The sequence below is a fragment of the Pelodiscus sinensis genome, chromosome 5 (genome assembly GCF_049634645.1).
Source record: "Pelodiscus sinensis isolate JC-2024 chromosome 5, ASM4963464v1, whole genome shotgun sequence".
In the NCBI taxonomy this organism is placed as follows: Eukaryota; Metazoa; Chordata; order Testudines; family Trionychidae; genus Pelodiscus; species Pelodiscus sinensis.
Window position 1 is genome coordinate 129,325,102 of NC_134715.1, and position 12,709 is coordinate 129,337,810.

At 46.0% G+C, this 12,709-nt stretch overlaps 1 protein-coding gene across 5 annotated transcripts in view; it reads right to left on the minus strand.

The window, feature by feature from the left end:
- Positions 1-5,429: 5,429 nt before the first annotated feature.
- Positions 5,430-12,709, minus strand: part of SLC4A11 (solute carrier family 4 member 11) — a 250,855-nt gene continuing 243,575 nt past the window's right edge. For all 5 annotated transcript variants that reach the window (XM_075931011.1, XM_025179543.2, XM_075931014.1 and 2 more), the window contains exon 20: positions 5,430-7,558. In XM_075931011.1, the coding sequence (XP_075787126.1) occupies positions 7,495-7,558 (64 nt within the window). In that variant the 3' untranslated portion in view covers positions 5,430-7,494. The remainder of the gene's footprint in view (positions 7,559-12,709) is intronic.

Genomic DNA, 12,709 nt, shown 5'->3' on the forward strand with positions numbered 1-12,709 from the left:
GCTGCAGGTCAAACCCGAGCAAACAGATTTGGCTGCATAGCACAACCGATAGGGGCAAATACATTAGGGAAATAAGAATTCAAGAAGAGATTCTGCCGTACCCATGCCAATCTCCAGGGTAGAATCAGTGGAAATGGAGGAATAAGATCTGAGGGTAGGGCTGAGGGGAAGGGGAGAAGAAAATACAAAACATTGTAACTAGACTATTCTTTACGATAACTCTAACCTAAGTTACTCAGTTAAACGAGCGAGAGGCTAAAATTCTTCTGGCATTACACATGCTCCCTCAATGGACACATAGATAGGTACAAACCTTCCCCCAACCGCCGTGCTCAGCATATGACATAATGGGCTTGCCAGATGCTTCCATTTCTACTTCCTGTCCCGAAGTTTGGGTTTCCTGGGATCCAAGCCTGCCATCTGCCAAACATGGTCGCTGATTTGGAGGTGCATCGCCACCTCAATTGTCAGACCTGGGTGCTGAAAGTCAGGCTCCTAATTCTGTGTCTAGGCATCTAAAAAGTGACCTGTTTTCAGGGGTTCTGAGCACCCACAAATCTCAGTGCAGTCCAGGGGAGTGGAAGGTGCTCAGCACCTCTGAATCATTGGGGCACTTTTTAAAAGCACCAATGGATGGCGTAAGGCCTCTAACTTCGCATCCAGGTTTGAAAGTGAGGGTTGCTGCCAACCAGAACTAGCTCCAGATCTGAAATTCAAAGTCGGGGGCTACAACCTGTTACACATTGAAACGGATACATTAATAATGGAAAGGTGTGCATAACAACATCATTGTTCTGACAGGAATTTCACTGAAACAATGCACCACATGATTAAGTCAATAGTGTACACCAAGAGGGCTGGGTCACTCATGGAACATAATTAATGGCTCCCTGAAAATAAATCACCTGCAAACCGTGGTGCTTAATTACCTACTGGGTCAGCTACTTCCACAAAGCGGACAAATGCATGCACTGCTGCAAAAATTTACCTCAGTTAAACATATGAAAATATCGGCTGCAATGCTATTGATAAAAAACCGAGTGCGACACAATGGCTGCTACGTTAGCCACATGGAAAAATAAAAGACCATCAACATTTACTGACATACCCCAAGTAAGAACTGAACTCATGGCCCTGCTGACCTTGGTCAACCAAGCCTGGAAACAGATGCTGAACCCAAGACGCAGATGTTCTGCAAGACCCTGCTCATGTAACAAAAGTGAAGGTCCTGTCAAGCCAGCCCTTCTCTTTGCATGTGAGAACAGAGCACCAAAGACTATTAACCTATGTGAGATGGTCATCGTATCCATTTTCCTCCTTGCTGCCATCTTGCTCAGGGACAAAGCAGACAGCGCTGTTGCAAGGAAGCAGCATCACAATGACTGCAGGGAGGATGTTGCTGGGACTGGTGCATATGAAGCTGGAGGTTGAACATCAGTTAAGTTTAGAAGTGGGGACTAGCCTTGGAGAGTGGGTGGCTTTCCAGATGTGGGAGCTTGGCTCAAGTCCAAGTGATGGTCTAACTTGGCTCAACCACCAGAAGAATCCACATGCCACCATGCGTGTGTAGGCACAATTGGCCTTCTCTTCCCATTGAGCATCCAGGCTGCATCTCTTACAATGGAAACTGAACTCTCTCCACAGGAGAGGCAGAGTCAGGGAGGCATACAGCCTCAGAATGAGAGCCAGTGACCCGTGTTTCTTGCACTCATCTGTAGAAAATTATAGATGAATTTTCTTGGCTTGAAGGGCAATCACGTGCATTTGCAAAGGAGCAACAACACTGGAGATGCCCTAAGGATGATGGACACAACACAGTGAAACAAGAAGATATGAGAAGCTGTTAGGAATTTTTGGAGCCTCTTAAAATACTTTAGCAACCTTGGATACCTTCAGCTCTTGACACAATCCTAGTTGGTAAATCTTTGCTGTAGCATCTGCCAGGCCTGGAGCCCTGGGGATGGGCCTGTGAGTTCAAGGCATGCTTTCTTTAAGCAAGTTGACATCAAATTGGCAATCCTATGTGCTTTTTCCTTCTAACACCCACAGGCCTTCTTGAAAACGCTCAGGAAAATGAGAAGTGTATTTCTGGAAGCTCGATAGATGAAAGAAAAGACTTGCTCTGTTCAAGAGCTGCACCAGAAAGCGAACTGTCTAATGAGGGGCGGCGTACAGTAGCACAATTGTAGAACAGAAATCATGACTGATTGACCATTGTCTGAGATGGCACGTGTGACTATGGTACAAAGTTGCCAGGCCCAAGTCTGGAAGCTAGCTCAGAATTTGTATGGGCTGGTGAAGATTTGAGAGGCCTGCTCTAGTGATATGTTGGTACTCTCTTTGGAGTGGGAAGCAGAAGAATAGATTTTGCCTCTGATGTATGATCCACGGAGGGAAAGCACATGGTCAGTACAAGGAGAAGCGAGAGCCAGTAGCTCACGCCCCGGTATGGGAAATGCACATGACAAACAATTTATTAATTTAGACCCATGCTAGCTTCCAGGTATAAAGGCATATTTTAGAAAGTGACCCTCTAAGTGATCTGGATGACTTTGATCTGTATCTACTCCTGCATTCGCAAAATGAATGCTTAGTAGACATCTGGAACACGGTGACTGTTTTTGGAGAAGATACACCAGTCTAACCTCCACTGATCTTTCTTTCCGATTTCTTGGAGATGGCAAATGAAATATTTGTTCTGATTAAAGCTGATTGTAGATCTAGAGTTAACCAAATTCCTCTCTCCCCCAGGATCCTTGCTGTTGAATTAGGGTTTTTTCATGGTGGTTTCAGTTAGTGCAATGACAAGCGCACATCTCTCCAAACGTTGTCTGAATCGGGTGGTTCAGTGGGAGATGCATGTCTTAGGGGACAGGTGCATCAGGGAGATATATTTTGCTAATGGGATATGCTATGAAGTCAAGGCGAGCATCCCTGGGCATGTAATGGTCATATTTCAGCACCTTAGCGTATGATATTTGTTTTTAGAGGACTCTATCACTAATTCATGGGTAGTTCATCAGAGACGTGCCTTTCTCACAGTACAGTTACCCGATTTTACCTTGAGATGTTTCACAAATGGAGTTTAAGTTTGCTATGCCACTACCCTCATAGGGAACTAGTGGGATGTAACCAGCTACCTTTTAACATTGAATAATGCTGTCAAACTTCGCCGCTGCTTGACAGAGATTTTTTGCATGTTTGTTTCCCAGCAATCTGGATATCCTGTTCTGCAGCCCATTCAGCGCCAATGTTCTTTACTACATGCAACAAACCTCAGCATATCCATTTCAATGTGTAATGTAACAACAGCATTTCATCAGCTTTAAAATGAACGTTCAGACCCGCAGATCTATGTATCAACTAAGATCACATCTCCACTTGATCAGGATGACTTCTTGCTATACCATTAAGGGCCAGGATCAAATTACAGATTTGAAAAAAGTGAATTATATTTCCCAGTACATTCATAAGTTTGGCAGCTGTTGGCAACTAATTTAGGCTACAAAATTCCAGTCATTTCATAAGCATTTACTACCTTGAGATTCCAGTAGAATACAACACAAGGCCTTCTTAATTAACAGCAATCAACATCTTTTCAGATCCAATTCTTTGGCAATATTGATACAGAACATTGTGCGTATCTATCTAAAGAGCTTATAATAAAAGAAAACTTTTGGTTATTACATTCTAACTGTCTTAACCTTCACAGAGGTATTAAAGTGCAGAAATAGTTCTGTTTCGCAAACTCTCTTTCCTTCGTTATCCTACTTCCTGGAAACGCCTGCTTAGGTCAGTAAAAAGAGAAGCAAAAGAACTTTAATTTGTAACAGGAAGGGAAAGATTATGTGTATGAAAAGTCTAACTTTTCTGGGGTGAAATAAGATCATTATCAATATTTTGTGAGCCATATATAACTCGAGACATTCCGACAGAGTCTGTTTTTTTAAACTGATACCCATAAAAGAAAATGCCTAGTTGAGGATCAGGGCAAATAGAAATAGCGGTATTGACTTCACTGACGGAGGCTGATATACATCAGTTGATTCTCTGGGCCATGATATGTATTAGTGAAAACACCAGGGAGGAAGGAAATTTAACTATCATGTTTATGCTAAAAAGAAAATACTCACGGGATTGATATTACATCACAAACTGTTCTAAAACAGCAAGTTAACAGAAAAGTAATCCAGGTGCTAATTTTAGCAGTGAAGGTTAATTCACTTCCAATCATGCTGCAGCGTAACTATTTCTGTATTTCACTCTGCTCATCTCAGTGGCATTTGTCACTACATCTGGACTGCTATTTTCAGAGAGAGAGAAAAGTAAAAGGCATTTTTGGTTCTTTCAGGAAACTGAGAAAGAGCTCATTTAAAATATTTTACTCCTGCAGGGGCTTTTGTTAAATGCAATACACCCAGTCCGTCAATGCAACACCCAGTCCGTCAATGCAACCTTCTGACACAAAAACAGCAGGCTGTGGTAAATGCGCGCCAATTTACGAGGTGAGTAAAGAAACCTGGTGATAGCTGTTCTATTTCATGAAGGTTTTTAGGGGGTTTCTTTTCCTTTTTGTCCTACAGTATTTCAGGCAGTTTGCAAGTATGCGGTTTGGTTTTTTGGTCACTACATTTATTGTGTGTACACAGTGAAATTCACCTCCTGTGCAGAGGGCCAACCTATGGACACATAAGTTCAGGGATACTCTGCACAGAGATGAATTTCACCTACGGACTCATCTCTTACTTGAAACAGCTGCTTTGCAAGCAGCTTTCACACCCCTCTCCCGGTCAGGGGATCCATCATGTGCTTTAAATCCTCTCGGGCACAAAGTCTGGCTTTTCACACTGTGAGGTCTGCTGTTAGGAGCACAAGCAGCGAGAGCCAAGGCATCAATGACATAATGCGACATGTGTGCCGTTCGAACAGCCATGTTTTCATCACGCACGCCACTGCAAAGTATTTAAGACACCCAACCTTCCTTTCATGGGGGTTCATTTTAATGCATTTTACACTGGGAAGGAAAGAATTTGTTTTAAAACAGCCAGGAAACGTTTCTTATTGCAATCGAGATCTGAAAACAGTTACCAATACTGTTCGCTTCTGAGTCATGCAACCAACGGCTTTGCTGAATAGTCACCTTTATCTTTAGGTACTTTATTTTGGAACCTCTGCCATGACTAACAGCAAGTCTACTACAGATCTGACTCCAGGATATTAGTCAATGTGCTTAATTTAGTTGCCTTTAACTCCTGTAATGGTCTTCTTGAACATGCAGATAGGGCCAGACCTGTTAGCACAGCAAAAAGAAATCACTATACTAACAAACACGGCTCTCTCAGACATTCCTAGTAAAAAACAAATTAATAGCAATGCCCACATTTCATTTATGAAGAGGGCCAAATTAGGCCAGGACCTTCGCAGTCTTCAGTATAACATGAGGTTACATTTTTAAGGAAAGACAATGCTGCTTAGATGGCTAATGAAGTAGAAAATCTATTTCCCTGCAATTTCGGTGCTAAATGTTTCTCCTAATCAGTAACACACCCCCATAGGAACAAACTGATGCCCCTTCCAATGGATTGTCAATTGGAAACACACAACTTCAAAAAAGAAACAGAACCCTCTGTTCTCAATAGTTTCCTTCTAAGCTGTGGGCCACTGCGGGATGATGGACTCCCGTTGGGTGCTATTAAAATATTATGGAATGAATTTGAATTAGGGTTTGTAAGTTAGCTTTCTTCCCCAGTTCCTCTCATTAGTGATGGACAGCTGTGTTTTTTACTTGGTAAAGAAAGGCAAATTGCCGATGTACTCTTTTTGATACATCTCACTGCCAATTATTGTGCAAACAATTTGTGGAAATGAAACACTTTTCTGAACTAATCTACCATATGGTTGCATTTATTTTAATGTTATCCTAATTTTTGCATTTTAAAATTCATTCTCTTTGTTGCTCCACTTTTCTTTTCTGGTAACATTTGCCCCTAGCTGCACTACAGATGAACAGAGAACTCACAAAAGGATAGCTTGTTTCACAGTACTTCAAGTATAGAAAGACTGACCATAATACCAGCAAAATTAAACAAATCAGAAGATAAAATAGATAGCAGGAGAGTTAGAATTCATACAGAAATATAATGTAATGTCTAAGGGTAGGGGGAAATGGGAGGTAGCTACAAAACTGAAACAGTGAAGTGACAAACAGAAGTATCAATTGAGAATCAACCAATTTTCACTACATACTGTACATTAAAATTAAATGCAAAATTCACATGTCGGAGAGCATTCAGACAGGGTGATGCAGGTCACAGAAGCCAAAGGACTAGAGGAAAATGAAGGATTGTTTGAACCTAGCAGTATGTTTTAAAAAACATAATCAGTAATTGGGCTAATGAAGTTTGACAATGAATGGCTTTGAAGAAGAAAAAAGCAGCACTGAAGCAAAGAACAAATGTATGTCAAGGCCGCACAAGTAACACTGATTGCACAAGAACACTTTCAATAGCTTGAAAGAAGATGCCTATATACTCAATATGTATACTATATATGCAAAATATATACACAAATCTAAATTACGTATGTATATATGTACACATAGGCAGTTCTGTACATATGTATATGTGAATGTGAATGCACATGACTGAATTTTGCCACATTTCAGCATCCAGGTGAATTTGAGCACAACCACAAAGGCTCCTGCTGTACAAACCAACAATTCTATATTTGATTACTGAGAAGTACGTGTAAAATAGGTTCATCTAGTTCCCAGTGGCTTAGACCCTGTTGTAATTACACCAGCATCACAAAGTGAAACCAATTTCTAAACATTTCGAGCATACACAAAGAAATTAAATAATACACAATCTACAGCTTTAGACAAATCAGTACACCCATATTCTTTTGCTTCCCAGCCCACCCACTAATCAATGACTTGACGAGATCACTCATGGTCTCCTCTGACATACGGCTATCCTTTTGGAAGATGGACTGGAGATTTGGGAACTTGCATTAAAGCTCCAAATTTTTCAGTAATTCTGTAAAGCAAGGGTTGGGTATTGTCCATACATATTAATAGTGTTCTGGGGAAAGGGACACGGCATATATAAAAAAAGGGCTCCCCTTAAAAAAAAAAAAAAAAAAAAAAAAAGGGAATGCGAGGCCACCCTAGCCCTGCACAATCCAACAAGAGAAATACATTGATCTTTGGGATTTCAAGTTTTAGGATGCAGAAGGTAACATTTCCAGAAAGCCAGCTTGCCTCAAATCTCAGCAGAGTCCTGGCCTCTTGACTCAAGGCGGTTTTGATCTCATGCTTGACTGGTCAATTGGTCTTCGTCCGTGTATCTCCACCTGCTGTACTAGAGCAGAAAGAGGGGCCTGGAGGTTCAAAACACGAGAGAACTTCAGATACATAATCCCACATCTCCACAAGGCTGCCATTTCCTTTGGATTCGAAAAGCTGATGGCTCCTCCGAGAGCAGAGATTCATTTCTAGTGCTCCGCATCCATAGCGTCTAAGTATTTTGCTTCAATGATCCTAGGAAGCAGGTTATACCTACGAGTGAACGACAGAGATCATTAGATTCAGGTTAGTGCTGCCATGAAGGGCTTTGTTCATCCTTTTCCAGGCTCTTCAGAGCTGGGTGTGTCTGGGGCAATTCACCTAACCTGGTGATTTAGGGTCAAACTGGAATGAAGAGCCGCGTTTACACGGCTGGAATCCCTCCAACTGGAGTGTTGCAAAGAGCAAACTGCCCTCAGCTATCAGCACAGCCTCCCCATTTCCAGTGCTGCTGCTCTCGCTCCCTCTGAAGGTGGTAAGAGCTATCGGGAAGGGTGGGGGGGCTTGAGCAGTGCTAGGATGGAGGAGCACATTGGCCTCGCCCCCACATCTGTCCTCCTGGCTGGATTGGGGGAGGCGTGACGAGACTGGCGTAAAATATGATCCCAATTTAAATAAAAGAATCCAGTTGGGTGGCTTTGAAAATTTTAAAAACCCAACCAACCAAAATGAAGCTAAGCTTCTGAGACACTCCACACTCCCAAGAGATGGGGCTTCAAGAAAACACACCGACTACCGCACGTGAAAAGTAGCACCGCCATCACCTTTCGCTTCTGCCGGCTCCACTGTGCTGTGTGTGTGTCTTGTCCTGCGAGGTCGTTAGTGCAGCCATTGCCTCATTTCCTGTTACAACCAGGATTGTTGTGACACGAAATAAAGCCCGCCCCCTATCGTGTGAGCACGGTACTGAATGGGACCGCTGGAATCTACTTTTATACAATGTAATACAGGTTGGACCTCCCTCATCCGGCACCCTCGGGACCTGACTGGCCTTGACCAAGGGGATTTGCCAAACGAAGGGAGGTCCCTCGCAACATGGCCCACGCTGCCTCCAGCGAGGACTCCAGCCGCGCCCCACTGCGGTCTGCCTGGCCCTGGCTCCCCAGGCTGGAGCTCTGTGGCTGCCGTGGATTTTGGGGCTGCCAGGACCGAGGCTCTGCGGCTGCTGGGACTCTGCGGCCACTGCCGGCCCCCCGCTACCGCCCAGCAGCATGGCCCAGAATTCCCTGCTGCATCCTTCTCCCTCAACATGGAGCTCCTGGCCCAGTCACGACCCTCCTCCCCCATGGCCCAACCTCCTGCTACCTGTACTCTGTGGTCCAGAAACATCCGTGGTCCTGCTGAACCACAAAGACCCGGTTAAGGGAGGTACAACCTGTAATGTTGGCTCATAGGAGTGAACCAACCACTAAGTGGCATTGCAAGCAACCTCATAAAGCTTTCTCCTTAATATATCCCTCTGGATATTTGTACATCAATTTTCTGCTTCCTCCACCGCACAGGAAGTTACTTCCCAGCTATTTCAATAATACAGGCAACAATGCAATAAGCCCGCTTTAGATTTAGACCGCCTCAGCAGGGAGCCAGGGAAGGAGATTTCAAATCTCACTATCTGCAGCGCAACGCCCGAAACACCTCAAACTGATCTGCCTTGAGATAAACACGTTGATATAGAATCATAGAACCATAGAGCTGGAAGAGACCTCAGAAGGTCATCAAGTCCAGCCCCCTGCTGTAGGCAGGACCAATCCTAACTAAATCGACTCAGCCAGGGCTTTGTCAAGCCGAGACTTAAACACCTCTAGGGATGAAGACTCCACTACTTTCCTAGGTAACCCATCCCAGTGCTTCCCCACCCTCCTAGTGAAATAGTTTTTCCTAATATCCAACCTGGACCTCTCCCGCCACAACTTTAGACCATTGTTCCTTGTTCTGCCATCTGTCACTACTGAGAACAGCCTCTCTCCTTCCTCTTTGGAATCTCCCTTCAGGGAGTTGAAGGCTGCTATCAAATCCCCCCTCACTCTTCTCTTCTGCAGACTAAACAGACCCAACCCCCTCAGTGTCTCCTTGTAGGTCATATGCTCCAGCCTCCTAATCATTTTGGTTGCCCTCCGCTGGACCCTCTCCAATGCATCCACATCCTTTTTGTAGTGGAGGGGGGGGAGGAGGAAGGGTCAGAACTGGACACAATACTCCAGGTGCGGCCTCACCAGAGCTGAATAAAGGGGAATAATCACTTCTCTAGATCTGCTGGCGATGCGCCTCCTAATGCACCCAATATGCCATTCGCCTTCTTGGCTACAAGGGCACACTGTTGACTCATATCCAGCTTCTCATCCACTGTCATCCCCAGGTCCTTTTCTGCACTACTACTACTTAGCCAGTCGGTCCCCAGCTTGTAACTATGCTTGGGATTCTTCCATCCCTAGTGGAGGACTCTACACTTGTCCTTGTTGAATCTCATCAGATTTCTTGTGGCCCAATCTTCCAATTTGTCTAAGTCACTCTGGACCCTATCGCTGCCCTTGAGCATATCTACCTCTCCCCCCAGCTTAGTGCCATCTGCATGAAAACATGTTGACATGAAAACATCCTGGAAAAGAGACGCGGTTTGATCTCAATTCAATTCATGCAATGAAACACAAACGATTGTGCAGAGGCAAAAGGATGTGTAAAATATTCTCCTAGCTACAGGGATTACAGTGCCAGAGAAATCCCGCTTAATTACCAGCCTCCACGCCTCCCCAGAGCTCTGACCCAGCTAAGAATCTGAGAGCATGTTAGGAGAAGTCTTTCCGGGTGGACTATTCCATGATAGCCAGGCTAGAGAGACTCCCAAAATAATGCCAGCACATCACTTGGCACTGCAGCAATCCAGGGACAATCTATTCCCCTTACCGAGGGAGCTTCGTCTAAACTGCACCGTGGCAATGCAGTTAGACTCACAGTATAAAAGATGAAGACAGTCTGGCCGTGAGGAGTTAACTGGCTGGTCTTATGCCTAAGACACTCAGCTGCGTCTCAATGGAAACGGGTGCAGTTTCTCTATGTGACCTTGAGGAAGACCAGGCCCATGAGTCATCCTTGGTCAGAGCAACACCAGCTGAGCATGCTCCACTCTCTGAGGGGAGCGTGAGGGGAGCCTGGCTGCCAGGCCCTCCCCCCAGTGGTCCCCGAAGCGGCGTCCACTGGGGACAGGCTGCCTTGGGGGGGAGTAGGGTTGCCAGATGGTTGAACCAAAAATACTGAACACTCCCCCCCCCCCCCCCCAAAAAAAAACCACGGGAAAAAATTCTGTTGAGGAAAAAAAGGGGGGGGGGAGACCAAAGTTGTTGAGCACAAAAAAGAATAATAAAACAGCATTAACACAGCATGGCCCCTTTCAGAGTGAGAATAGGGTTAGGAACAGGGGAGAAGTTGAGCACTGAGACCCAGGGAAGTCATTGCTTCCCCTTGGTCTTTAGGCTTTTTGCCGGCAGCCATTTTCTGTTCTTGTTCAAGCCAGAACTTAGCTTCTCTGCGGAATCAAGTAAGCAAGGGGTCCGGGGGCGAGGGGCTGGGGGTGTCAGCCTGGGCACTAGGGTTGCCAGGTGTCGGGTATTTTCGCCCCCTGGCTAGAAAAAAATAATCAGAAAATACCAGACATTTTAGGTGTCCATTTTCTGAATTTTTTTTACTGGACAGGAGGCGAAAATACCAGACTGTCCGGGTCAATACCAGACACCTGGCAACCCTACGGGGGAGAGCGACAGGAAGGGGGGGAGGCAGGCCAGAATTGCTGTAATACTGTCTAAGGACAACAACAACAAAAAAATCAGGCGACAGAGGTTCTAACAGTAACAAAGCTGCTCTCATGGACCTATTGTGTACATGGACGTATCCACCTTGCAGCATAAGCAGTAATCCCAAATATTGTCTATATAGTGTGAATTAGTGAATGTTGCTCGGAGAATTGTATCTGAGCACAGGGGACTGGACTAGAAGACCTCTCAAGGTCCCTTCTAGTCCTACAAGACTATGAGACTGCAATTCCTGTTTTTAAAATACAGTTAAGCAACATCTCATCGATGTTCTTGTATTTGGAGGTTTTGCTGGTTTTTAGCATTCCACTTCCCTCCCCGTTTTTAATTACAGGGGAGCAAAACACGTACAGGATAACATTTAAATGCTTTCACCTCCATTCTTAGTCTGCACTTTGCTCTACCGAGAGCTGTGGGCCTTTCTCCTGACAGCAAGGTGGTATGAACAGCAGTGGATGTAGACTTGCCAACGCTCCGGTTTTCACCACAAGTCTCCCGCAATCACGCCTTATCGTCTGGAGGCTACCTCAGCCAAACCAGGAGACTGGGCACTAGCAGTGCAGTGCAGCAGCAGAGCGAAAGCAGGCTCCCTTATTGGCTTTCACTCTGTGCTGCTCCCGGAAGTGGCGAGCTCCATCCCTGTGGCACCGAGGGAGGGGCGGGGGAAGGGCACAGAGGTTTCTGTGCGCCGCCTCTACCTGTAATGCCAACTCCATAACTCTCATTGGCTGGGAAATGTGGGGACATGTGGAGACCCCTGCCGAGGAGAAGCCACTGCCAGAGGGACGTGCCTTTGGCAGCCACACTATCTGGGGTAAGTGCCAGCCCCCTGTTCCCTCTCACACCCCACTGTCCTGCCCCAGCCTAGTTCTAGGACCCCACACCCAAACTCCCTGCTAGAGCCTGACCCCCCATCTGCATCCAATCTCCCTCCCACCCAGAGCCCCACCCCTCACCCCTCCCACACCCAGACTTCCCCCGAGAGCCCGACCTGTTCCTCCTCCCGCACCCAAACTTAGGCAGCTAGCCACCCTAGGTGGATGGGTCACACTAGCACCCCCTGTGTTAGCCCCAGAGGTGATGCACTGTTGCCACAGTAACAGAGAGAATAACCTAAGCCAGGGATGGCCAACCCGTTCCAGACAGAGCCAAAATAGCGCGCATACAGCACGAAGAGCCGGGGCAAAGGTGTTGAGCCACATCAGGCTCCCGCCGGCTGCCACCATCTCGAAGATGCCATTTTGAATGGCCAGATGGCTACCCTGCCACGGTGAGCACAGGGAACCGGGAGGTGGGGGCCGTTTTCAGGGGCGCAGGGGCAGCTTCGCGAGCCACGCTTTCGGGGGAAAAGAACCGCATGACCTAAGCTGTTCATGTACACGCAGCCAGTGAGGGAAAGGGAATTCTCACACGTGCTGCTGTCGTCTGGCTGGAGGCATTTTCTGCAAGGCCGGGTTACGTGACCAGCAGCTCACATGGAAAAGCAGCAATTCAGGGCAGCAGCAACAGAAAAGCCGGCCACCCAGTGCCTTATCCTGATCCTACTGGGGGCCATGGCATT